Source organism: Physeter macrocephalus, chromosome 2 (genome assembly GCF_002837175.3).
Source record: "Physeter macrocephalus isolate SW-GA chromosome 2, ASM283717v5, whole genome shotgun sequence".
In the NCBI taxonomy this organism is placed as follows: domain Eukaryota; kingdom Metazoa; phylum Chordata; class Mammalia; order Artiodactyla; family Physeteridae; genus Physeter; species Physeter macrocephalus.
This window is the reverse complement of record NC_041215.1, coordinates 67875128-67901907: the sequence shown is the minus strand read 5'-3', so window position 1 is coordinate 67901907 and position 26780 is coordinate 67875128. Positions and strand designations below refer to the sequence as shown.

The following is a 26780-nucleotide window of genomic DNA, read 5'->3' as shown; positions in this document are numbered from 1 at the left end:
TGAAATACAAGTTGGTAGTGAATCACCTGTGGAGAGTTTCTATAAGGCTAAACTACACCAAGGAGATACTCAAATTATATTTAGGAGAAACTTCCCAATATTGAAGGCTGTTAAGTGAAAGCAATTACAAAGTAAACTCATGAGCCAAGAGAAAAATACTAACCAGTACATTACAGTTCTGAATGCAGTTACCTCCATAACATATTGCTACATGGCTACAAAAGAATATTGGTCCCATCTGATCTACTGTAACAAACAGAGAGGAGACAAATTTTAGAAAATGCTTTTCCCAAGAGGGGTAAAAACTGAAGCCTAAGGAGTTCTAATAATGGGAAATCCTACTAAGGATCTTAGAAGCTTTTACTAGTCATGGGTACAATGTCATTTGTATCTAAGTCACTGCTCTCCAGGAAAATGAAGAGGTACATCCTAATATAGCTCTCATCATAGTTTGTTCATAAAGTTCAAATTGTTTGAATACCCTTGAAACGTCGACATCACCAAGTTTGCTTAACATCAGGGGTGTGTCTAAATTTAAATATTACGTTCAATCAAAATGTTCTACATTGATAAGGAAAGAAAGACAAAACGCTTTGCATCACAATTTAAAATTTGCAAGGAAATTAGTTAGGATAAATATTTATTTCCACATAACATTTCTTAGTTGTGAAAAACACAATATCCTAGTCACATTTACACATTACTTAAACTTTGCAATAAATTACATTCAAGATATTCAGTAATTTTGACCAGGAATCTGAAATTAGGAGGAAATATATAACACTACATTTTTCTTATATTTTATATGATTTCAAAATATTAAGATTAACATAGGGATAGCATTAAAATTCACACAAGAACAAAATGACTATAAAAATACTCAGAAATACAGAATTTCATTGGATATGAGTGCTTATTCAAATAGGTGATCATGTGAAGGTTTTAATTCACTGTGATCATTTTAAACAGAACAATTATTAATATATTAAAACACTAGGAGGCTGCTTTTGGGACTGACTGGCATGTACAGCTAGTCTAAATCATAAAACAATGGGAATGGTTACATGTAGCATCTGTATTATAAAATACACAAAGGCAATGCATTTGGAATGTAAAGTTTCTGTATTTTTCCTTGGCATTTATAAACACAGACTTTATTAACTACAAACTCTTCTTATATTTTTTAGGCTTATGTTCCATAAACGAAATGGCTCCTTGAAAGACTGTGAGGGGAATTTTACAGAAGGCATCAAAATGTTGAACCCAGAGGAGGCTTTGTTGTTTATTTCCTTCAGAAGCTTAATCACAAGAGGATTTTTTTTTCCACTTTTCATGTACCCTTATACTCAGAATATTAATTCATAGTTTGGAAAAGCCATAGGGCTCTGAATTATTGTAAAACTGGACACTGAAGATTAAAAGGTTGATGATCATTGGTAATTCTTAGGAAACAAGAGCACTATGAGATTTCGTCTTTATTAATTCACATTCATTTGAAGTGAAATAAAATACTGTATTTTTAGAATGCTCAAAAATTCTTAACTTTCCTTCCTCTTGTATAAACTTAGTAAAGATGGATTATTTCATATAGACTGAAATATCTACAGAAGCTTCTCAAACAGAATCTGAAATTTTCATTTAAAAGATTATTTTTCTACAGCATGCATTTAATTAAAACGTGGGAAAGAGCTCTGCAGAAGAAAAAATGACAATGGGAGACCTATCAGTCTAACATTAGAACATGATTCAGAAGCAGCATTAAGCAGTCCACGACCTTTAGCAGTGGAATAACTGTACAGGAGTGGAATTTCATGTACAATAACTCACCATGTGGCATTCCACAAGTATGTATATAATAGGTTTATTTGGAAAACACTTGTTGTCAATGGGAGGTAAATTTAACAGCATATTTCTGATAAAGATTTATACTGAAAATCTCACAAAACCTACAAAGTTTTTCTAAAGCATTTCATACAAGCCTAGTATTTGATCATGTAATCACAACCTGAATATTAAGCAAATACTACTTGACTCTTTGCATTAGTATCTGATTCGTTTAAACAAGTTGTGAATAGGTTTCCATACATATTTTTCAAAATGACTTTAAGTTTTAGTTACATATAAATTCTTAAGTATTAAATGTATCATATTAAATCAAGGAAATGCATAAATACAATTATTAAAAAATGCTCTCAAACTAAGTTTTCGATTTGGGTCTTTTGAAATAAGTCACTAATGCTAAGCTATAAAAAATAAAAAGAAGTAAGACTACCTTTCAAAATTCTTCTAAATGAAATTATCAGGTATCTTCAGGTCCCTAAGTAGGAAAATACAAACTAGGTAATATGACTTATCTCTTTAAGAAAGCTATTGCTCTCGTAAAACTGACTATGAGAATCTAGTGTTTACAAATGTCTAAAATACAGCAAGGAACACAGAGATTCTTGCATTAGCTATTGTATATGCTCACAAGGGTGTCTCACTGTTCAGAAGTTTAAACACAGAAATGAAACGAGTATTGCACTACTTACAGTATGAAGGTGGATTTGGGATGAAAGACAGAATTTATAATACATGATCAAAGCAGTTTTATGAATAACTGTGGCACTCCTCTCATATATATGTAAAAAATAAATTGAAGATCAAGTCATAGACAAGTCTCCCTGTCAACACCTTTCCCTGAGTCAGCTTTCTTCTCTTTTCGGCTTTCAGTGCTACAGGGGAAAAAGGAGAAATGTATTATTTCAATCCAGCATGGCTACTGGGAGGTCTGCTGGTTCAGACACAAAACCCATCAACCCCAAAGCACCACAAGGGCCCTTAGGCATTGCTCTTTCATGCTGCGAAGCATAGATAGATAGCAACAATTAAAATCCTCTGCACTCAGTGAGACAGAAACCAAGAACTGCAGAAAAAGGGAAATTCAAAAAACAAACACTAAAAAACAAAAACCAGACATTTTAAAAACAGTACCCAAAGCATGCAAGATTAATACCATGGTCCTCATTTGTGCATATGAATCACTGATGATTGTTGAAAATGCCAGTCATGCCCCTGTCTTAAGATAGCACTGACACTATGAATGACATAAACCAGATGTCACAGTAGGTATTTCTGGGCCCTGCTGCAAGTGGTGCATCCTTTGTGCACAGACTGGATTCTGATCTTTGGTGAGAAGTGCGTTGTCGTCCAGAGGACAGACACGCCTCTGCTGGTCGGGAGGACCCGGTCACCCCGCACACTGCCCTCCAAACACCTGTGCTGTCTCTTCACAGACAAACCCTCCTCCTGTCCATCAGAGGAAGCATGTTTCACCTCACTCCTTCCAGAATAAACTCATTCCCAAGTGGTTTCTGTTTAAACTGTTCTCCAATTAACTTTATCAATGGGTGAACTGGTAATGTGACTCAATCATTTTTTAAAAAATATTTTTCCTATGTTCACTTTTCCTACTCGCAAGTTGACAATTTTCACGCGAAATTCAAATAATGCACTGACACGCATGAAGCTCACACCAAGAGTACATGCATGCTCCCGAGGGGCAGCTCTGCTCCCTCCCGGCCACGTCTGGCACAGGCCAAGCCGAACGCTGAGGCCCCTCCCGGGCCCCTCCTGCTGCTGACTCGGGGGCGATCCACACCCGGCCGCTGGGGCCCTGAGCTGCAAGAACCCACACATTTTTACTGTTAACTTTGGCTCTTAATATAACTATGAAATAGTTGATGGTGGGGAAACCCTTGGTTTTATATAACTCTTCTCCAAATAAGAAAGGGACAGTTAAAGCCCCCTTTTTCCTACTGGGCCTCCGGTGCAGCTTTCGTAGTGGTCAATAACTTAGACACATTCTAAGAGTGTGTTTTTTAAATTGTTTTTCCTCCAATTCAAGCTAGAAACAGCCCTTCTCAGTTGTCACCACCACCCGGCGCCATCAGGTAAGAAGTGCCGGAGCTTCTGCCATCTCTGGCGCGCCGCCAGCGCTGAGAGCTGGTGTGAGCGGGTGTCGACGGCACCCGGGTTTGTGCCTGCCACACTTCTCAGCACACAGTACTTACGGGTCAGAGCAAAGCGACTTTTCCTCTTTTCTGTTCTCCTTCCATGAGAAGAGATGACAGTGTGCACATGATGTGTTGAGAGGCTTAATTGTATTTTTAACTCCTCTATCTGCATGACTCACTTTCTTCTACTTTAAGTTCCTTTCAGATGACAAGTGCCTGCTACGCTACTTTCCAAATTAACTTTTCCCTGGGTGCTACCTGGCTCCCAGTGTCTTCTGCCCAACAAAGCCAATGAGAAAAGGCAGCGGGGGCAGGTGGAGGAAGCCCTGCGCTTGGAGTCGGAAGATGACATTCAGTTTCAGGAAGCTAAGAGTGAGCTGTGTGACACTGGACTAGTTGTTTAATTTCTCTGGGACTTGGTTTCCTCATCTGTACATTAGTGTTGGACTAAATGGCCTCTAAATTTTCTTGTAGCTTGAATGCCAGAATTCTGAGGCCGGTAGTCTCAATTCCAATGAGCTCTAACTTTTGAAAGATAGAAAAGCGCATTCTATCTGTAGGAAACTGTGGGGACGGAGACATACTGGTCTCTACACATTCACAGTTCCTGTGTGCACAATGCTCCATAACCTTTCGATAAGTGAGCAAATTCCCAGTGGCACTATTAGCCGCCAGGCAGTGAAAAAAAAGCGATTCAGAAAGTCAATATCATTCACAGACATGCTTCCTCCCGATGTTCTGCTTTGGTCATACTGGTTGTTTGGTTACAAAACAATAACCAATTAAATGATTGGGCTTTTTTCCCCCCTCTTTAAAACCAGTGGTTCTGGTATCAGATCAGATTGCAGCAATGAAGCAGAAATTTTATAACCAGCTCAAGACTTCTATGAAAAAATATTATTGACTTGAATCTTCTTAGTGCATGGCTATTACTCACTTTATTCCCTGATACATTCATTTTCAGGATGCCAATCAATTCTCAACTTCCATTGTAATCAATAAATTATATCAATATATATTTATTAAATGTATATCATATCTATTACATGCTACTACAATCAACACATATTGTATATCTAATATATACCAGGTACTTTGTAAGGACCAAGGGACACAAGATGGATGAGACAAAACATAAGGAAGTAATATTTCAAGAGAGGGCAAAATGTGACCCACTACCTTCATGCTGCCAGGCACTCTATGAAACTTATTTGTCAATGACACCATAGTAGTTGATATACACAACATTTACCAAGCAGTCATGAGAGGGCTGAGGCCTAGGAAATTAGAGCAAAGAAGCATCCAGCATGGAAGGGGGCGGGGGTGTGGGGACAGGAGAGCAGGGGCAGTGTCCCTAGACCCTAGCCTCTGCCACCAAGGCAAAGCCAAGTGCTGCCAGGTTACCTGCCCAAGAAATGCTGGTCTTGGGTGTCAGCGTATCACAGCAGTTGCTTGCCTATTCTGATGCGATGTGGTTTTTAATGTGACCTATTTCTGTCAATGCATTTAAATAAGCTGTGGAGGAGCTTGTCCCATGCATGTATAGTGCTGTTGAACTAGGATCAAATTAGACATCCTGCAGATGTGGTAGAACCTGCAGTCAGTTCTTAGATCCTTCTTTCAGTTAAGCTGGGTAAATTTTTTTGGACAACATAAAGCGAATGAAATAATGGAGAAAATATAACTGCTATTCCAAATTCCACTCAGAAAAGGTATCTAGGCTTCTCTGATAGGCATTAGGGCCTATAGTGGGGGACAGAATGAAAACACCTAGGGGTGGGGTGTCAGAGACTTCTGGGAAGCCAGCTGAGGTCTCGAGAGAGAGACCCTGAGAACCTGGTCTTTAGGGCGTTTTTTGCCAATGGACACGCTAGCAGGTATAGCATTTTTACAGTTCCTGGTCATCACACTTCAATGCCTTCAACAGATACCAAGAGAAAGTGGTGGCTTGGGGAGAGTATTGCTGTTGTTAGTATTGGTGGTTTTAGGATTTCTGGAAGCCACACTCTTTCTGCCAGTTTCCTCTGTTATGAAGAAGAAAGACATTAATAACTAACCGAGAGATATTTTTCACGTGGAAAGCTACAGATTTTATCACATTTAAAAGTAAAGAAAACTGGGTAAACTTTCATTCCACAATAGTTTTGAATCTCATGTTAGTGGGAACATAGGTTCAAAGAATAAGAAAAAAGTGGTTATTTGAAAATATAAAGGGTGATCTATTTAAAATTGAATCTGCTTTTAGGCACACTACATTGTTCACTAGAATTAGTCTACTGTGAGAAGTAATCTGACACATATTTTAAACAATTGAGTTTTTCTGGTGAAAAGCATCACTTGACTTATTTACTTTAAGGAGTACCTAAAATATCATGACATAAAACTGTTGCTTGAACCAAAGAAAAATAGAGAAAGAGTTTTCACTATGGATCTGTAGAGTACAGGAAGAAAAGCAATCTCTAAGTCTGATTGTCTCAAATTCTTCACATATTCCCATGGCTGGCATTTTGTTTTGAGCTCGTAAACCTGGAGTTCACATTTTTAAAAATCAGAGAAATGCCATATTTTTAATGAGAAAGGGTCCACAAGCATATATTTCAATAGGTTTGAGAAACTGCCCTTCTCATGACTGATTTTCTTCCAAGACGTCTAGCAAATCAGAACTACTGTGAGGATGACTCTATCAGACTGTGGCAGGGATATTTGGGAAAAGAAGATAAAGCATGTTTTAGAATAAAATATTACTTCTGCTTGAGCCAAGCAAAGAAATACATGAAGATTTTAAAGCCTTGTTAAAAGACAGAAAATATCAACCAAAAGTCTTTGAGAGAGCCTGTTGAGTAACTTACATTAACCTCCTTTTGGAGCAAGTGGTGGAGGTATTCAAAGGAGAGAAAGAGAGGGAGAGGGGGAGAAGGGGGAGAAGGAGAGAAAGAGAGCGAGAACATGAAGTAATCCCCCAGCTTTATGGGGTGAAGACTCCTAGACTCTGCATATCCAATGCTGGTGTTGTTTATGCTGTTTAAGATAGATATGACACTGAAGCAGCATGCCATTTTGGGGTGACAAAAACCATCAATAAGAGATATCCTCTAAGTCTAATGTCACCTCTTTTTCTAACCCATGTTTCCAGATAGTTCTCATGAAGATAAAGCTTGCAGTTTTGGAAGCATGGTGGTGCGTAAATGGAAGTTCCCAGCTTTGCAATTCCTTAATTCAAGGGATAAATTTTCTTTTTCAAATATAGAAATTTGATGTTATTATTAAATACAGTTCTAAGAGCTTTGTTGATTTATATATGATGCATCGGTATAAGTCATGTGGGGAAAAAAGTTTACTCAAGTTTCAAACCCTCTTAAAGAGCTGAGTGGTTATAGGAACACCGTAAACACTCAATGTGACACTGGATCTAAACCCAAGACTCTCCACGCCTTTTGCCTCCCCAAAACTCACACAAAGAACATAGGCTGACCAGGTTTCTAGAAGACACCATTTAACAAAAGGAAATGCAACCAAGGAATAGGTTTGAGGGAAAGGGTCTTACCTTTGGGGAATCAGCTTCTAGAGTGATTAGGAAGGGGAGCTTATGACAAAAATGTAATATAAAAATTAAGTAGAAAAAGTTAATTTAAGGTCATGAAAATAAAGGAAATTAATAATTAAACACCGTCCCAAATCCCTCAATCACTCTTTAATAAGAAGAAATATTAGCATAATACAGAGATTTTTCTTCAGATCAACATCTAAGAAGACTGGATGGTTTGAACTCTTATTTATAAATTCTGGAAAATGCAGTTGGAAATCCTGTGATGACTCTTGATATTTAAGGACACACTCTTCCCACCTCATGCATTTAAAACTATCATCACAACTGCAGGAGTTGTTTGTAATGTTTGCATACAGAGAAGTAAAAATGGATAAAACTTTCTGGAACTGAAAGTTTTGGGCTAAAAAGGTTAGGGAAGGTTTTTCAGGGAGTTGGAATAAGGGACTGGAAATAATCTAAATACAAAATTACCATTGCATGTGCCATATGGGTTTTAAAAAGGACAACAGGAGAATGAAAAACGTGGTCAGACATCTAAGGGGGTCCTGAGAAGTGGGTGATGAGGGAATACACTAAAATCCTACTGCAAAAGAGTAGGCCAAAATGAATGTCCAAAAATGTCCTGCATTGGGACTCATTTATAGCACCATTTCTCCCCACTGTCATAGTTTTGGAGTGAGCTTTTAATTTGAAAGGGAGATGTTGAAAACATACCAACAAATGTGATAATTGCGATTTCTATCCACTTTTTAAAAGAATTTTCTGAAAGATTTTAGATCTAAGTTCAATGGAAACCAATGCTATCCTTTTAACGGATTCATGTCATTAAATGACTGGGATCATTATAAATTCACATTATTTTAGAATTCAAACCTTTTAGAAGGAAAGCTTGACTCCTTATCTTTTGAGTTATCGGCAGTAATCAGAAGGTTCCTCCACAAGGCAGTCTTTGACATTTCATCAGAAATATTGATCACAGATGGATCATCTCTAGATAGGAGTTTATCCAAAATGAAATAATAAACATTAAATAAGAAACTGCAGTTATCTAGCGATAGACACTAAATATAGGACAGTCTTATGCCTCTGTACAGTATTTTTGATAATTAAAAATTAAGTATTAAATAGTTCTCTCCCAAAAAACTATGAAGAATAAAAATCTAAATGAAAGATTCTAGTTATATAGAAACCGGTCTGGGGTACAGTTTTCCTAATCCATTTCAAATGACAGAGTTTAGGTTCTGTATGTTCATTGCTGGGCCTCTTGCCTCTACATTCATAGCCCCGCAGAGCTCTTCACCCCTCCGCTCAGACTCGACAGTGGCTCCCACCAACTCAAAGTAAAAGCCCAGTGGATGGGCTGTAAGGCCCTGTCCCTACCCTTACCCTCTAACTTCACCTTCTGCTATTACACCCCTGGCTCCTTCCTCTCCAGCCACAATGCAATGGCCTCCTGACTGTCCTGGGACACTACAGGCTTTCTGCTCCCTCAGGGCCTTGTACATGCTCTTCTCTCTGCCTATAACATTCCTTTACATGGTATAACCCTTTCCTTCCTTAGTTCAAACGTCACCTGCTCAGATAGGCCTTTGCTGACTGCTCCATTTAAAATGTCTGTTTCTATCGCCTCATAGCAACCTCATCCCTCTTTTTTGCTTTATGCTTTTGTTGCACTTTTCACCGTTTAAAATACTGTACTACATGACTTGTTCATTTGTTTATTTCCTGTCTCCCCCCACCTCTACTCTACTTGAATATAAGCTTCATGAGAACAAGGATTCTTGCCCATTGGTCCACTGCTGTTCCCCCACGACCTCGACAGAGCCTGGCACTTGGTATCCACTCAATAAATATTCATTGAATAAATGAAGGCTGCCTGTGTACTTGACAGAGGTTTTTCCAAATGACTGGGGGAGCCTGTAATATCAGGGCCTGTACTATGCTGCATGCATTTTTTACATTTTAAAACTGCACCAATTATAGGTGCCATTTAGAACTCTCTAAAACATTCTCAGGGCTAGAAAGGCAACCAAATATCAACAGAGATAAAACACAGGCCAAGTCAAAGAAAGTTTCATTGGGTGAGAAATCAGCGCTCTTCTTACCACACGTAAAAAAGATTCTCTGCTGTGGAAAAAGTCATGTTCTACAGAAATTCTAAGCTGACCTCACATGCCCCTCATTGTGGACATTCACAAGAGGGCAACAAATTCAATTTTTAAGAGGAACACTGAGAGTCTGGAGCAAAACAGGTCTCACAGGCTCCTTCCTTGCCCCGTCTGGACATGTGTTCTTTAAGACCTCTAATTCATCCAGCTCTTGGTAACTCAAAGCATGAGATCAACTAGTTTCCAAAAGACCGTCATGTAGAATATAAGTTTTTCATGATATTACGTGAAAAAGAGTCTTGTGAGCAAAAGAGTTTAGAAAATGCTGGATGCAACAAAGTTAAACTTTTTTTTTTTTAATGCCAGTACTAGAGTCTTTAATATGCCAATGTGCATTGTGAATCTCTAAATTAAAATGTGGTATGGAACATTTTTCAGAATAATTAAACCACAAAATCCTTTTAAGAGGGGTACCGCAAGAGACTAGGTAGATTTCTATAGAATACAGTTGGGAATACGTTGATTCAACTAAACAAACAACAGGATTTTAAAATTTAAATATTGTAAAAAAAAAAAAAAAAACCAAAAAAAGAGACTAGGTAGATTTCTATAGAATACAGTTGGGAATACGTTGATTCAACTAAACAAACAACAGGATTTTAAAATTTAAATATTGTAAAAAAAAAAAAAAAACCAAGAAAGAGAGAGAGAGAAAGGAAAAATGCCTTCTAGACTTGTGCTCACTCTTAAGTGGTAGATGCTAATTATATTTTTTAAATCTAGGGAATATGGTCTTACAGTCAGACCCTGAAGATCCACTCCTATTTTTTTAACACTATGAAAAATCTCCTCCTCAGACAAACGTCTTCTATGCTTTTTTACTGGTATGGCCCTATATTATCCTTAAGCACTTTGAGATCATATATATAATTTTTTGCCAAATACTTTCAAAAGTTGTATTATAACTTAGAGGAGTCTGCTTTTTTTCTTTTTTTGCTCTGTCTTTGTGCATAAAGAAGATTAGCACAATCTTCTTTATGGAGAGTTACATAAATATTTCCTAAAACGACTGGTATAACTGAATCCTTCAATTCAGGAAATGGCTTATTTCTTTGGAAGTGTCTTTTTGAAGGGGTAAATGCTGTTTTTCCCAGAGTTCAAACATTTGCATGTGATGAATTTAGTAAATACCTAGCTCATTTATCCCAGAATTGAACCTTGACCTGTCTTGAGAGAGCTTTCATATTCATTATAAAATAGGAGAAGACTTCAGACAACAGCTCCCTGCTTCGCTTCATTTTAAGCAACTTGGCTATAGTCAGCATCTAGTGGCAGATCTTAGTACTGGGACAGGGTAATCTAACACCTAGTTTCAGTTCTTTCTACTCTAACACAACGTCAACAAACCTCTATAGTAATCCACACATACGAAATTCTTAAGTAGAGTGTATAACAACACATTCCATTACTCATATTGGTGTGTTTTTACATTTATATCTTACCTATAGTGCCCTTCCAATGGGAGTTGTACTGTGCCCTCATCTTCCATAGCTAGCATACTTTGTTCTTCCTGGCAAGATAAATGTAAAATATACAAAGTGAACCTGATGAGTCTCCACTTTACATTAAAGAAGAAACAAAGATGAATGTTTCACTATCTCATTAACCTCAGAACCTTCCACTTTGTTTGCATTTATTAATGTTGGCACAGGTCTTTTCAATAAAGCATCAGCTACCAAGAACATAAGTAATTAACGAGTCTTATACCACAAAGTAATTTAAATGCTAACAATAACCTCCTTCATGTCACTCAATGTAAAACATGGTTATTTTCCAGGAAGATTTTTTTTTAAATAATCTAAATTTTACGAGGACAAACATATGGGTAATGTAATCATTTTCACTGTTGAAATTACATTCCTAGAATGCTCTGCTAGAAAGGAATGAGAGATGTATTTAGGGCAATGGTTTTCAAACTTTAGTTTACATCAGAATCACCCGGAGGAGTTATTAGAAATACAGATTACTGGGCTGCACCTCCAGAGTCTGATTCAGCCGGTTTGGAGCAGGGCCCAAGTAACACATCTAACAAGTTTCCAGGTGATGCTGATTATGCTGGTCTGAAGACAATACTTTGAGACTTGGAAATAGACAGTAGAAGATATCTTCCTCTATGGACCAAAACACAGGAGTGCTTTCCACTTAGACCAATCATAAGCTTTTGTTTTAGGCCTCAGATTGCTTCTTACAATGACAATATTCCACCCTCCCCCAAAGGATGGTAATGCTTCATACATTCATTTCTTCATATATAATGTTTTAAAAGTATATCTTTGGGATGAAGATAATCTTATGTAGCACTGAAATGTCCTGGTTTAGTTTTCAATAATGTTATAATTAACCTTTTTCCATGTACCAAAAAATAAACATAGTTATCTCCAGATTATAGCTCCTATTTAATGCATTTATTTTCAAGTGGGTCAATTAGGAATGTTCAAGTTTAAAGAACTATTTGAGACCGTTTAAAAATGTTAGAATTATTGGCTCTAATTCCAGAACTGGAATTTTAAGTTGTGTAGAGATGAAGAGCTAGGTGACTTTCCTGACCAAATGGGAACTGAAGACAGAAAACAGGGAAGGCCCTGGAGCCTCATTGCTTTCCCTCTTTCAGTAGCTTAGCAGTAGCTTGGCTGGTCTAAATCAGGTTCCAGAAACACATGGCCTTTGGCTGATGTCATTATTCCTGGCATGCAAGACTGTTCCTAGGGTCCTCAACTTGCATGCTGCCTAGTCTAAAGAACGATTGCCATATTTCTTGTTACTTAAAGAAACAGTGTTTTCTACAGTCTCTTCAGCTAACCTATGAATATATAACGTAATGTGTGGGCAGGTCTCGTTTTTACTCTTGAAGTGCTCTCCCTACACATCCGACCTGTGAGTAAGGCAGGCTCCCCTCTGCTGGGACCTTAGCCATGCTGCATACAGAATATCTATGCTCAGCCTATGCTGTGAATAATGGAGAGGCCAGGGGACTGTATGAGATCTGCTACTTCTCTGCTTATAAACTACACCCCCCCGCCCAAACACAATGTTATAGTTATACTCTGCGGTACTACGGGCATGTGTCTGTTACCCCTTTGCATTACAGGAATTCATTCTATTCTCTTTCCCTGTTACTTTTCAAGGAAAATTTTTCTTTTAAGACCTCTCAGATGTACATTATTTCTTATGTATTATGCCTATCCCCCATGTTATTTGGAGATACCATTAGTACTAATTCATGGTGAGTAGACAGTATCATTGGTTTGAAATTACACATTTAAGCATTTGAGCAGAGCTAATCTGTAGTCTAAAATGATGCATCCCTTGCAAATGGGTTAGTCTCTATATATGGAAATAATACATGTGCCATATTAATTTATATGCACATCATTGAGGCCACGGGCAGAACATATGTATCCTTTCAGGAAGAAAAGGTTATCTTAATGCACATGGAGGAACATAAAGAGAAAATATTCAGCAACCCCAAACGCTATTTAAGTAAAACCAAATACAAACAAAATGTAATTCTTTCCTTGGTTGTCCACTGAAAGGTAAGCTTGGTATGTAGTATCTTTTCTGACCAACTTGGAATAAAATGTCAAGAAGTCAGGTAGAAAAGGTTTAATAAAGAGTAAAATTCAAAAAAAGCTGAAGAGAAGAACGGTGCCATCAGTGCTTAGGTTACCTGGCAGCAGAAAACTAAGGCTCAAGATTCAATCTAACAGCAAAAAATTGGACCAAAGCTTTGGGAACAATTTTGGTTTTTTCCTCAGATGATTTTCCACTTTTCTCTCAAATTGCTTTCAATAATTATTTTGCACTCTGTGGCTTGTTAGCATGTGTGGGCTTTATACTAGTCATAATTCTATCCAAACAAAAACTCATCACCTCTAAAGATAGCATTTCCAAGCCATGCTTATCTGAAGAGAAGGGTGGCAGAGCAGCCGCTGCCTTCAGTGCCAGAAGGAAGCTGGGTGGGCCCCAGAGCTCGGGGATAGAGGGCCGGCTGCATCCTAGGCAGCACTGTGAGGAAGCCAAAAATTGAGACTTTCTGGGGAGGAGCAGTCAAACCAGGCACCAGCCGTCATGACAATCACAACCTAGTTTATCTCAATCATACAGGAAAAGAGAGAGAAAGCAAAAAGCTTACTGGGTATCCTTCACTTTATAAGTCTGAAGTATCCTAAAATGAGTTCCATTCAGCATTTCATTTACACAGTGTCCATCAAAAAATATGCTGAGCTCTACAACATGGAGTTTTTTTTTTTTGTTTTTTTTTTTTTTTTTGTGGTACGCGGGCCTCTCACTGCCGTGGCCTCTCCCGTTGAGGAGCACAGGCTCCGGACGCGCAGGCTCAGCGGCCATGGCTCATGGGCCCAGCCGCTCCGCGGCATGTGGGATCTTCCCGGACCGGGGCACGAACCCGTGTCCCCTGCATCGGCAGGCGGACTCTCAACCACCGCGCCACCAGGGAAGCCCCAACATGGAGATTTTACAAAGGATGATGATCAAAGTTTACCCAAGAGCACCTGAGGGGTTTTGCCAATTTGACTAGAGGAATGTTCATATTCTGATTTGAACACCATCTTTTAATTAAGATAGCCAAAGCATTGTTCAGATACTAAATAAGTGAAGGGCAGTTAATGCTATATCCAGTAAAAGGCAGAAAAATAGAGGCTTAAAAACAAATCTATTCAATAGCACTCAAATATTTACTGAGTATGTATTATGTGCTAGGCACACAGTGAACAAAAAGAATAATCCAGGAGCTATTCATGAATCCATTTAGCAAATACGTATTAAGCATGATTTTCAAGACAGGTAATCTGCTAGGTACTGGGTATACAACAATGAAAAGAAAGCCATGAACCCTACTCTCAGAGGATGAGAAGGATCACTGTAAAAAGTATAGGACCAGAGGCAGTGGTATCTGGGCCAGTCTTATCTGATCAGTTTGGTAATAGAAAGGAAGAAATTTAGGTGGGAAGAAACAATATGGGTCAAGGATAAAAGGTAGGAATAGATAGGACATGTTTGCACGACAATGAACAACTAGCCTGGCTGGGGCCAAAGGCCTGTGCTGAGTAAAAAGGAAAATAAAATCAGGGTTAAATCGTGGTGTGTTTTGATGAATAAGATCTAATATATAAAATTACATCATGAATCTGAATTATAGTTTGTGATACTGTAAAAAATATAATTCATATATTATGATACCTAACAAATGCTCTACCTGGTGAAATAGGTAACATCTGTTACTGTATCCATTTCTCATGTAAAGTCTGTATCTATGTAGGAGCCCTCAAATAGCTCAAAGTACAAACAACAGCAGCACAGAGCCAATGTTCATAAAGATGTCTATCGTATTAGAGAGAGAAAACATTCAGCAGTTTTAGAATTCATAGATCTTAAAAAATGGAAGGGACTTCAGAAATCAAGTTTAACCCCTTTATTTTACCCAAGAAGACAACAGGGCCTACAGAACCTAAGTAGTGTTTGATCATTTCCTTCCCCAGTTACTAATAGAATAGATAATGCTACAAGAATCACACACACACACACACACACACACACACACACACACACACACACACATACACACATATACATACACACTTATAATAATTTGTAAACCATAAAATGTTATATTTATAAGAGGTATTCCTTAAAATTTCTAATATGTAGAAGAGCCAATACATACAACAACTCACTTTAACAATGAAAACTGAAAAGAAAAAATGGGGAGGAGGAGTAGTCTATACAGAATTCATATAGATGGATGCAACATGTTTTTTCATCAGAATATTTGATTCAGTTTCTCTAATTGACTTATCTACATTATTATAAAATACAATAATTCTTGGATTTAGAAGACTATATTCTGGTGATGTAAAGTCTGTGGGTTTAGGAAAGGTCTTGCCTTAAATTTTAGCACACATCAGAATCACCTGGAGGTCTGTTAACAGAATCTGGCCCTATCTCCAGAGTTTTGACTCAGTAGGTTTAGAATTGATTGTAACAAGTTGACAGGTGTTGGCTGATACAGCAGAGGTCATGGGACTACACTTTGAAAACCACTGCTTGAGGAAGAAGAATATGCTTGCCTTGCTCTAAGATTCAATTAGAAATAATATTTGCCTGTGCAATAATTAGGACATGCTTCCCAAATCCACAACCAATTCTGATCTTTCTGAGCAGCAAGACATGCTCTCTAATTTGTTTAATTGCACTCGTTTTTAGATTGCTTTTCCATCTTCTTGGCCTTGCTCATGAGACTGCTTCATACAGATCACAAGTCCCACTTGCCCCCCCTCCTTTTTTCCCTATAGCATATATGTTAGAGTGAACCTCCCACAAACCAAGAGGTGTCAATATCATGATCACTGCACAGAGTTGAATTTCCAGGATTTATCTAACGTTAACCTCCTTCTCCCTCACCGAGGAGCAAACATTCTGCTGGGGCTCACTGCTTTAACAGCAGCCCTTTTGTCAAGTGTGTACAATGTCCTAGAGAATACTGAAGTAGGAAGGAAAGCATGTTGGTACTCTGAGCACATTTGGACATCCAGAATTTGATTCTGCAGTCTTCCCTTTACACAGAGCAATGTGCAAAATGTCAGGGTTCCAATATTCATTTCTATCCTGATTATAATCCTTTCTTTCTAAAAACCGAAGCATATGCATATGCATATGCATGAAGTACATGAAAATTTGGAACAGAAGCTCTGCGACCTTGGACTGGCCTGTGTAGCTATTTATTCTGCTTAACTCATTATTGAATTTTAAGGTCAAACTAATGTTTTCTCAGTGCCATAAGACCAGAAGTGGGCTACTGATAGTAAAACCTTGGATGATAAAGGTACAAGCTTGTAACTATCATCAAAAGGACAAGAGGTGAGCCTATTTTAAATTCAAGTCTCAGGGAGCTGAGACATTTCTGCTCTTTACCATCTTTCCAGATCACAATCAAAGTTACGCAATTAATTTGAGTAATTGCAGAAATGCAACATTTTTTGGAGAACTTATTCATTTACCACGTTAATGTACAATCTCTTGGAAGACTGGGCCTTGGTATAAGATGCCAAGTAAGAAGATCACATGCTTCAGTGAAGTCCATAGCCTCAAGCAAATGGAATACCGAGATCTGGGTGACCAAGTAGAAATTCAACCAGAATTCAAGTTTTAGTGTAATCCTTCTTAAATCTTCCTATTCTCTATACTGATCATATTCTTTTAATACTAATTCCAAGTTAGAAAGTTAACATCTTTAACTTCTCTCTCTCCACTTGTCAGATGGAGAATTATCTTTCTTTGCACTGGTCAGAACTATATTTTAATGTTCAATTATGGATTATTTCTTGACTGTATTATTTGTTTACTTGTTTCTTTCCATGTACTGAGGATCACATTAAAGTATCATCGTATTAATCTATTTGAGAATTTAAAGGTCTGTAAACCTGCCTGATTAATGTATTACAAGGCATTTTCCCTTACTTTTTCTCATACTCCGAACCGAAGGATACAGCTGTAACTTTGCCTCAATAAATCTTTAATCTCTTTTTGAATCCTTTTAGAAAACTTGAGTTCTAGGAATTTTAGTAATATTTAATTACTTCTAAAATCTTTATATAATCAGAAAACAGTCAACACCCCATTGGCATACAATGGGTTTATAATATAAAAAGGTTAGAAACTCATTACATAGCATCTCTGCCTATCTGAAGTTAATAAATTCCAAAATGGACATATGGCACACAAACATATAAGTACCATACATATGTAGCTATGTGAATGGTTCTGGGCAATGGAAACGGCAGATTCTAATACATTTATGATTACTGTCAAATTTGTTCTCTCCTATTTCACAGACATATAAAGGAAGAATCTGAAATTTTCTTTGAATGAAAAAAGGGAAGAATATTAAGCATAATATATTATATATACATATTATTTTTCTTTTTACAAAGTTTTAGAAGGGCAAGAATGTTCCATGGTACAGATATGGCCTAAGGAGAATGCTGTAAAAGGAATGATTGTATGCCTGGAGCTGTTGCTAGCTTATTCCTACAGAAGTAGTCGAGACATTTGACAGGAAGCCAAAGCAGGAAAATAAAGCAAAATTACATTTGTAAGTTACTGCATCAGAATACTTAACATTCTCATTATCAGAAAGACTAAGCAGAAGCTTGTGGTCAATGAGTTTTGTATTCAAAGTTGTCTTCCTTGGAATTTAAACCTTCTTAGAAATTGTTTTCAACCTGAATAAATTTTAATTATGTCAAGCACGGATACTTTAAGGCTTTAGTGTTTCTATATTCTTGTGTCTATTTATTTACATTTATTTTATACCAAATTCTGTCATATTCTTCTTGAACAGTACCTGAGGATGAGAGCAAACATTTACTAAAGCCCTAAAAACAAACAAATTATCCAAATATCCTAGTTAAAACACTATTAAAAAAAACCTCTCATACTTAAATGAGAATATATCAACTTGGAAAAATAGTTAAAGCACTATTTTTAAAAAATTCTCATACTTAAGAATATATCAAACTTACAAAAATAAAGAAATATGATAATTTTATAATGACATTTTTAACATTATATAAGTATTGCTAGAAGTATGATACTAAGTATGACTTCTACAACATTTGGGAAAATTGAAATAGTCATATAGAATTAAGATACATCATTACAATCAATCTCTAAATGTGGAATCTGTCGTCAGTAATAGGACAACATGGAAAAGTGAAGAAATGCCAGACAGTCACATATTATGTAGACTTATCTGTAATCTATTAGACTCTGTGGCCTAATCTGGACTCATCTAATGGCTAAGTAAAACCTAAGACCATTGAAATGTTTGCAAACAAATTCCCCAAAAGAAAGAGGAATATACCTATGGTTTGAGAAAATACACCACAGGTAGGAAACTGAATACATGTACTGACTGCCGTATAGGAGAAGAAAAAATGGAAAGAATAATGCGTAAGTCTCACCAAGTATTTTCTTTCATATTCATTTCCAGTTACATGAAAATTTTATTCTTATATTTTACAATCTATGGACCCGATCATTCTGCTAAATGATGAACTTCTCATTTTTTTCATTTTTACTCTTTGTAGTTTTTACATACTTTAAAAATATTATGATTACTAGCCTTCAAAATAGACCCAGGCTTATACACGAATTTAAATAAGTCATAAAACTTAAAACCAATTGTTTTAACATATGAAACAGAATAGGATAAATCAGCAGTCTGTGAAAGTAATTAAATACCCAAAGTTTCTCTAACAACATTTACTCAAACTTAAGGCACTTTGAAAGCAAATCAGACCAATGTGTTTTCCTCTTAAGCATTTCATCTATTTCAAGAATAACTAATTTTATCTTTTAATTAGAATTAGAATCTTTTTATTAAAATTTTGTTCCCTTGGAAAATACCAACAGTAATAATGTCTTTTTTTTTTCTTCTCACATATTCAACCCAAAAGCAATCATTGCATGACTATAATTTGGAAACATTTAAGCATCAGTAAGTTTCTGAAATCCTGAAGGGAGGAATCAGAAAAATAAACTTTGCAGTATAAGGATAGTGAAGGACAAAGTATTTGCATATTTCATTGGTTTACTCATGTAAGATATGTTCTCTCTCTGTTCAAGTTCCAGCTTCATGATTTTAAACATCAATCTTCCAAAATAGTCCACCTGTGTTTGTTAGTAGTCACTATCTAAAGCTAAACACAAAAATTTAGCTTTGCAAAGAGCTATTACTGTGCAAGTGTTCCTTTTTCTTTTCTTTATAAGATACTGACTTTGCTCTGACTTACTTCTTTTTCAGCATCTTCTAGTTTCTTTTTCTTACTCTCAGGCATTAAATCATCCAACCAGCTGAGTTCCCGTTTGGTAAACAGAAAGTCCATCAACTTTCTTACAAATACCAGAGCTAACACCTGAAGTAAATAATAAAACAGTTTAAAACAGGGAAAAAATATAAATGGGAGGTTTAGATTTGTTTGTTTTTTGGTACAAACAAGTCAACTTCAATTAGGGCTGACATTAAAGTGAAATCTGAAGATATGTGCATATAAAAGATATTGAGTGTACTTTTGCTTCCTTCACTTCCTTTTCTTACCACATCTCCAGAATAATGGCTATTATTTTACCCATTATACGAGTCAGTTAAAGAAGCAATGAAAAAAACTATATATTTGTTTCCTTAAATACACATAGTTAATAGTTTACATTATTTTAAATGAACATTAAACCATTATTACCTATGCTGAGGATATTTTAAATTACTTATAGTAATTCAAATTCACTTTATTTTTGAAGTATTTGAAACTGGTTTAAAATAGTTAATAAAATTTGATTTTATATACTCCAATAAAGATGTTAAAAAATTTAATTTAAAAAATCCCCTTACATTTTCAAATTTGCTAGTATATCTTTAAAGTTAAATTTTGAAAGTCTACGTTTTCCACCCAACTTCAATTAATTCAAACTACTGCTAATATTCAGAATGACAGAGATGAAGCTAGTATGAATCACTGAAATTCATATATAATCTGAAACCCAATCTTAGTTACTAGTTTTAGTGGCCACAGTTTATACCAAGATTTCCAAAAATTGTTCAAAATTATTCTATTGATCCAGTTCATGGATTTTCAATGAGAGCAGAAAATCAGAGGAGGAGAAAAAGAGTTGAGTTAGAAGTTTCATACCATCATGGGAAAGACAATAGCAGCTCTTGAAACTTTTATTATCCACAAAAGGCCAAGGCAACTCATCTGAATAACTGTGAAGAGATGGACTTTTCGAAGTGGTACATGCCTTAGATATATAAAATCTGGTTGATGTTTTGCAGGCATCCAGAAGAGCTTTATTCTATCGAAGAACTAGAAGATAAACAGACTAAATTGCTTTTTACAGACAGCAATAGAAGTAGGACAAGTAAATGTATAATATGGCCCAATATATGGCAGATCACACTTAAGTTGACATCAGGACAATACTATTGTTAAGCGTACACTCTGAAATAATACAATTTCAGTTTTATAATATCCCACATTTTCTTGAATATGGACACAGGTTATAATTTAAAAGAGTTTAATAACATTAAAGCCAATGCTAAATGTTGCTCCCTCAGAGAGTATAGCCTTGAAAGAAAACATTATCATCATCTTCTTCATCATCACATCACAATTTCTTCTTTTATCTGCCCCTCAAGCACTAGGGTTTCCTGGACTCTTCTTTCCTGAATAGCTCATCCGTTCCCATTGTTTCAACTTTCACATACTTGCTAAAGACTCTCAGACCTCAGCTCTACTTCACATCTGTCTGTCTTGAGCTCTAGACCCATACCCAGCTGCTGAGTAGGATGTTTTGACTTCCTTAGTTTGACTCTGCTGTTTTGACCTTGCCACTTTGATATCCAACAAGGTTTTGGTGCTGTTTCTAAAAATACAAACATCTTGGCCATAAAGATTTAACCTAGATGAATTATTGTAAATAAAGTATTTTTCAGAGCAAATATTAACTGTTTAATTTCTTGATCAAATGTGATCTTCAATCACATTTTACTTATTAACAAACTGTACCACATGTTAGCTTTATTTTATGTGGATCATTTTGTTTAATTTTTCTCAGGCCAAATTTTGCAGTTTTCAATATTTCCAACAAGAAGCGATGATTTAGAAAATGACAGTTTCAATCACTGTCAGTTCTATATCATACTATTTCTACAGGAATATCTCCTATGCATTTTAAGAGTAATATTAGATTTAGTCCTTAGCTACTTTATATAAGAAAATTGTAAGCAATTCTCATCAAATATTCCAAAATTACTCTCATATGCTAAGGAACAAACGCCCATGAAGTCAAGTAAGTGTTAGTGGCAAAACATCATGTTTGTCCAATAAAGATGTTTAAAAAAAAAAAATCATGTTTTACCAAAGCCTCCTCATATCCCAAATTCAACATAAACCCATCTTTCCTTCTGTGTGCCCTGTCTTACAGTGCAGCATGACCTTCCCTCAGGCATCTAAACCAGAATCATACATAGTTTAGCCCATCCACTGTTCATTTATTTTTTCATACTCATTTATACATTCCAAAAAATTTGTTGAAAACCTTCTATGCAGAGTACTAAGTGCTGAATTAGTTTCTGGTTTATCCCTCTCTATATTGTCCACAAATATTTCACTGGGTCTTTTTATTTCTACCTCCTACATATCTCTTAAAATTACATGTCATTAAATAAATAAAACTCTGCGCAGTGGAGGTGGCAATAGGGAAGAAATAAAGTAAAATCCTTGGGATTATAACCGAATGTTTCAATTTCTATAGAACTAATTTTTCCCAGCCACCATTTCTCCATTTGTGAAGTTATGTTATTGCATAAGTGTACTTCAGTGTGTGAGTGCTTCACTTGTTATTGCTTAAATGGCACATTTGCTTTACTTTGGATTCCTGAAGTGGTGGAGTGAATATAAATGTGGTTATATATCAGAGTACAGAAACAGCATTCATGAGAACACTAATCTGTTTTTTCCGCCATGTTGCACAGTGAGAAGCCTAGATAAGTTTCTTAATATTACCGAACAGGTAACATATAGAGCCCTCCAACAAACAGGGTAACAAATTGACATGCTTCTTGAACTGTTGATATTCAGCACATTTTAAATTATTATTACTCAAGTAATGATAATCATGCTAAATGTATTCTGATTTTTGCATTTGCCTTTAATCTTGTCCTAATATCAGTATCCCGTTTCCCAACCAGTTAAAACCCCAAAATACCAAATAGAAATTTCAACTCCCTGAGTTTTGGGCTCGCTTAAATTTTCACTAACTCTGTTTCTCAGTGTGAAACCCTATTTGCTGTTTCAGTGGTGCTATGTAGAACTCATTATACTTTTCTCATGGGCCTTTGATAATGTTTTCCTCAATTTTCATTTGAAAGATTCACACCCCAAATAATTCCAAAATTTGACATTCTTGTTTAGTTCCAAACCTCATGGGTATAAAATCATGTGAGTGGAATTAGGGGGAAAAACCTGTTGCAGCCTATCAAAATGATTTTACTTTGTTTCTTAAACTTCTGCTTCTGTATTGATGTGAGCCCGAGGCCTAATAATAAATACGTTTCACTTACGGTTGAAATTAGTACTCATGGAACCTCTGCCAAAGGCAAAAATACCCCCCAAAAATCCAGCAAAACAAATAAACAAAACCTTTTCAATACTCTTTCCCATCTGCCTTACCAAACCAATTCTTTTAAAATATACTTTTCATACATGAAGTTATAGCTGAGCAAATTAAATGTAGTTTGAGTAAAATTAAATGCATAACACTTCTCAACCATCTCCTCTCCCAAGTTAATTTTACCCAGTGGCAGGATGAACAGAGTCATGCTATCTACTTTGGGTGTTCAGCGATCTTACAGTAACTTCATATTAAAGTTTTGCCTCGGTTCTGACATTCAGTGGTATCCTAAGGCTGAAGAGGTTTTCCTTCTCCCAAAGGCAGAAGCTGGTTAGTTGTTTATTCAGGAAAAGAGCTCCTGCGCTGCCTGTCCCTCAGTGTTGAGAGTTTAGCTAAGCTATTCCATAGTGCTGCTGCCTCATCATCCATTTTTTTTTTTTTTTTTTTTTTTTTTTTTTTGTGGTATGCGGGCCTCCCTCTGCTGCGGCCTCTTCCCGTTGCGGAGCACAGGCTCCGGAGGCGCAGGCTCAGCGGCCACGGCTCACGGGCCCAGCCGCTCCGCGGCACATGGGATCCTCCCGGACCGGGGCGCGAACCCGGTTCCCCTGCATCGGCAGGCGGACGCGCAACCACTGCGCCACCAGGGAAGCCCTCCATTTTGTTTGATCAAGCAGCCTGAGGTGATCTTAAACTACCCTAACCCCCCATGCAAGTGTACGCCTTAGGCAGCTGCCTGTAGAGTCGCAAATAGATATAAGCTCCTGATGTAGCTTCTCCAACGGCCCTTGTGATCAGCAACCTCCCCTGCCTCTCACTGCCTTCTCCTTATACACCCCTTAGATAAGACTCCCACAAAGCTTACCAAAACCCTGCTCTTTTGATTTGAAGAGTCCAATTCGGCCTTAGCCCAGGAACCCCAAAGCACTCCACCCACTGACCCTAATAAAAGCATGTGCCCCAGGTCCTGTCTCTCTCTGTCTTCACTTTGTCTGGACCTCCCCATGCGGCCCCTCAAGGCCAGGTACTTCCTGTGTAGACCTGTGAGTGATAAACTTCTCTATTTCAGTTTCTCTTGTGGTCTGTTGTTGAACCGCAGTTCACCATCCAGCACCCTGTCCTCCACTTAAAAAGTGTTAATTTGACAAATTCATAGCACTTATTCAGATGACTTTTCCTCTGTAGGTCTCTGAATGGCAGTGAGTCTGGCTTGTCAAAGAAAACATGGTACTTTATATTGACTTTTAGCCAGCTAAAACAAACTATACTTTACAATAAATAATCCTCAAAAGTAGTCTCTTTTTCAAGAAAATTTAAGTGTTTTGGAACAATAATGTTGTTATAAAACAAGGTTATTCAAAGGCAAATTTAAGTCGAAACCTGTGTTAGTTCCCTAGTGCTGCTGTGACACATTACAACTCGGTGGCTTAAACAATAGAAATTTATTTTCTCACAGTGTGGAGGCCAGAATTCCAAAATCAGAGTGTTGGTGGGCCATGCTCCCTCTGAAGGCAGTAGGGAAGAAAATTTCCTTGCCTCTTCCAGCTTCTGTTGGTTCCTGATGTACCTTGGCTTGTGGTGGCAAAATTCCAATCTCTGCCTCCACCTTTATGTGGCTTTCTTCCCTATGTGTCTCTGTGCCCTCTCCTCTTCTTATAAGGACCCCAGTCATTGGATTTACGGTTCACCCTAAATCCAGGGTGAGCTCATTTTGAAATCCATAACTAACTACATCTGCAAAGACTCTATTTCCAAATAAGGTCACATTCTGTGATTCCAGGTGGATATGAATGGGGGGAAGAGGCACTATTCAACCCACTACAGTAACATAGCAGGAATAATTTGTCAACAGCTTCTGTAAAAATTTAGAATAATCTTGTAGTACTTTTGAAATGCGTCCACAAATTCTTTGGTATTATTCTCTTCAAGAGATGGACTCTAATTTCCCTCCCTGTGCGTGCAAGCTGGACACAATGACTTGCTTCTAACAAATAGAAGAAAAGTGGAAGCGACCGTGCGTGACTTTGGAGATTGTCAACAGGCACAGTGACTTTGCCTTCATTTTCTCTCGTATTGTTCACTGGGATAGAAGTTAGCTTCTCTAGTGTGAGAACATTTAAGTGTCTGATGGAGAGGCCTCCTACCAATAGCCAAAGAGGAACTAATGTCTCTTGCCCTCAGCTATATGGTAAGCCATCTTGGACATACACCTTCTAGTCCTATTCAAGCCTTCAAATGACTACAGCTCTCGTCCACATCTTGATAGCAACCACATGAGACATCTTGAGCCAGAATCACCCAGCTAATAAGTTCCCAAATTCATGACCCACAGAAACTGTGAGATAATAAATGTTTACTGTATTAAGCCACTAAGTTTCATAGCAATTTGTAATGTAGCAATGGGAAATTAATACAAAAACTATATTTATTTAACCAATGCTTAAACAATTAATAAGGTTTTCCTTATTAATTTACAAAATAATTCTATAAAGACAATTGTAATAACAACAGGAAAACAAACATAAAAGGAAAAAAAATCACCCAGGATCTCATTACCTTAATAAATTGTCTTTATTTCTCTACCTTCCTTCTTAATCCACCCACACTCACAGTTTTATAAACCCATCGTAGCTACAACTCGTTTTTCCACTTTTTCACTTTGCATTTCACTTTGTCATAAGCATTTTTACTGTTATTTTTATAGTCATCATATTTATCAATTTTAAATTAATGTACCTTAGATAGCTTAATTATTTTACTGCTGTTGAATAATTGGGTTGTTTCCAATATTTTGATAATATGTGTTACAAGGAACATCTTTGTGCAAAATTTTTTTTCTGTCTTCATAGATAGACGTCCACATACATGATCACAGTATCAAAGATCAAAAGTATTTGGATATATTTTTAAATGTATTGCTGTCTTTTTCTAAAAGGATTATAAAGTCTAAACCTTTTACAGTTTTAATATACTCAGAGTAAACAAAAGTACCCTCAGATTATGAACCAGTTTGAAGAAATTTAATTGTAGTCTGAAAGCTGCTCCTCAGATAATGGCATTTTTTTAGCTACCACATGACTTAGCATCAACAGACTTTAAGATAAGTCATCACAGATGTGCTTGTATTACTGTAATTTACCTGAATTCCTTTTAGCGATGAAGCACCCATATAAAGGAACACTCCATATAGCACTGGCATAGGAATAAACTGTAAAAGAACAATTAGAAAAAAGGCACAAGTTATTTTCAAATATAATGTGGTCAACATATTCTGCACTTCCAAAGAAAAACACACACAAAAAAAATAAATACTTTAGAAGCAGTATAGGGCAGAGCCAGAAGACATGGGTTAAAATCCCAGCTCTAAGCACTTTTTAGCTGCATAACCTTAGGTAAGTTACCTAAGCTCTCTGTGCCTTAGTTTCCCAATATCTAAAAAGGGATAATAATAGGTCTGTTATAAGTATTTAATAGGTCAAAACCAATAAAAACACATATGATACGCAATAAACAATAAATATTAACTATTATTATTATGCTGCTTTAGGGAAATTTGAATTTTGTTTCACAATGGTAAGATATTTAGATTAAAGGTGAAGAATGGAGCTAACATTTAGACATTGTTCCTACATTATACCAGATACTTGTAAACATGTGGATCGTTCAATTTTTCTCTTTTTATTGGAATACCTCAGCATCATTTTTTTCTCTGTAATTATTTATATAACATAGAAATTAGTTCTTGCAAATTGTGTAAATTATTAAATAAAGGTAAACTTGTATAAATTAGTAAATAACTCAATTTGAATTTTCAAATTATGGACAACTAAAATGAGTTATAATTTAAAATACAATTAACACACCTCTGAAGTACCTGTCAAAATT

At 36.6% G+C, this 26780-nt stretch overlaps 1 protein-coding gene across 2 annotated transcripts in view; it reads right to left on the bottom strand.

Annotated features, from left to right (window-relative positions):
* Positions 1 to 2647: 2647 nt before the first annotated feature.
* The window catches only part of SLC4A10 (solute carrier family 4 member 10), a 226922-nt gene continuing 202789 nt past the window's right edge, over positions 2648 to 26780 (bottom strand). For both annotated transcript variants that reach the window (XM_024122229.1, XM_024122230.1), the window contains 6 exons: positions 26035 to 26103; positions 20417 to 20590; positions 19523 to 19645; positions 11153 to 11220; positions 8416 to 8532; positions 2648 to 2714 (listed from right to left, as the gene is read on the bottom strand). In XM_024122229.1, the coding sequence (XP_023977997.1) occupies positions 2648 to 2714; positions 8416 to 8532; positions 11153 to 11220; positions 19523 to 19645; positions 20417 to 20590; positions 26035 to 26103 (618 nt within the window). The remainder of the gene's footprint in view (positions 2715 to 8415; positions 8533 to 11152; positions 11221 to 19522; positions 19646 to 20416; positions 20591 to 26034; positions 26104 to 26780) is intronic.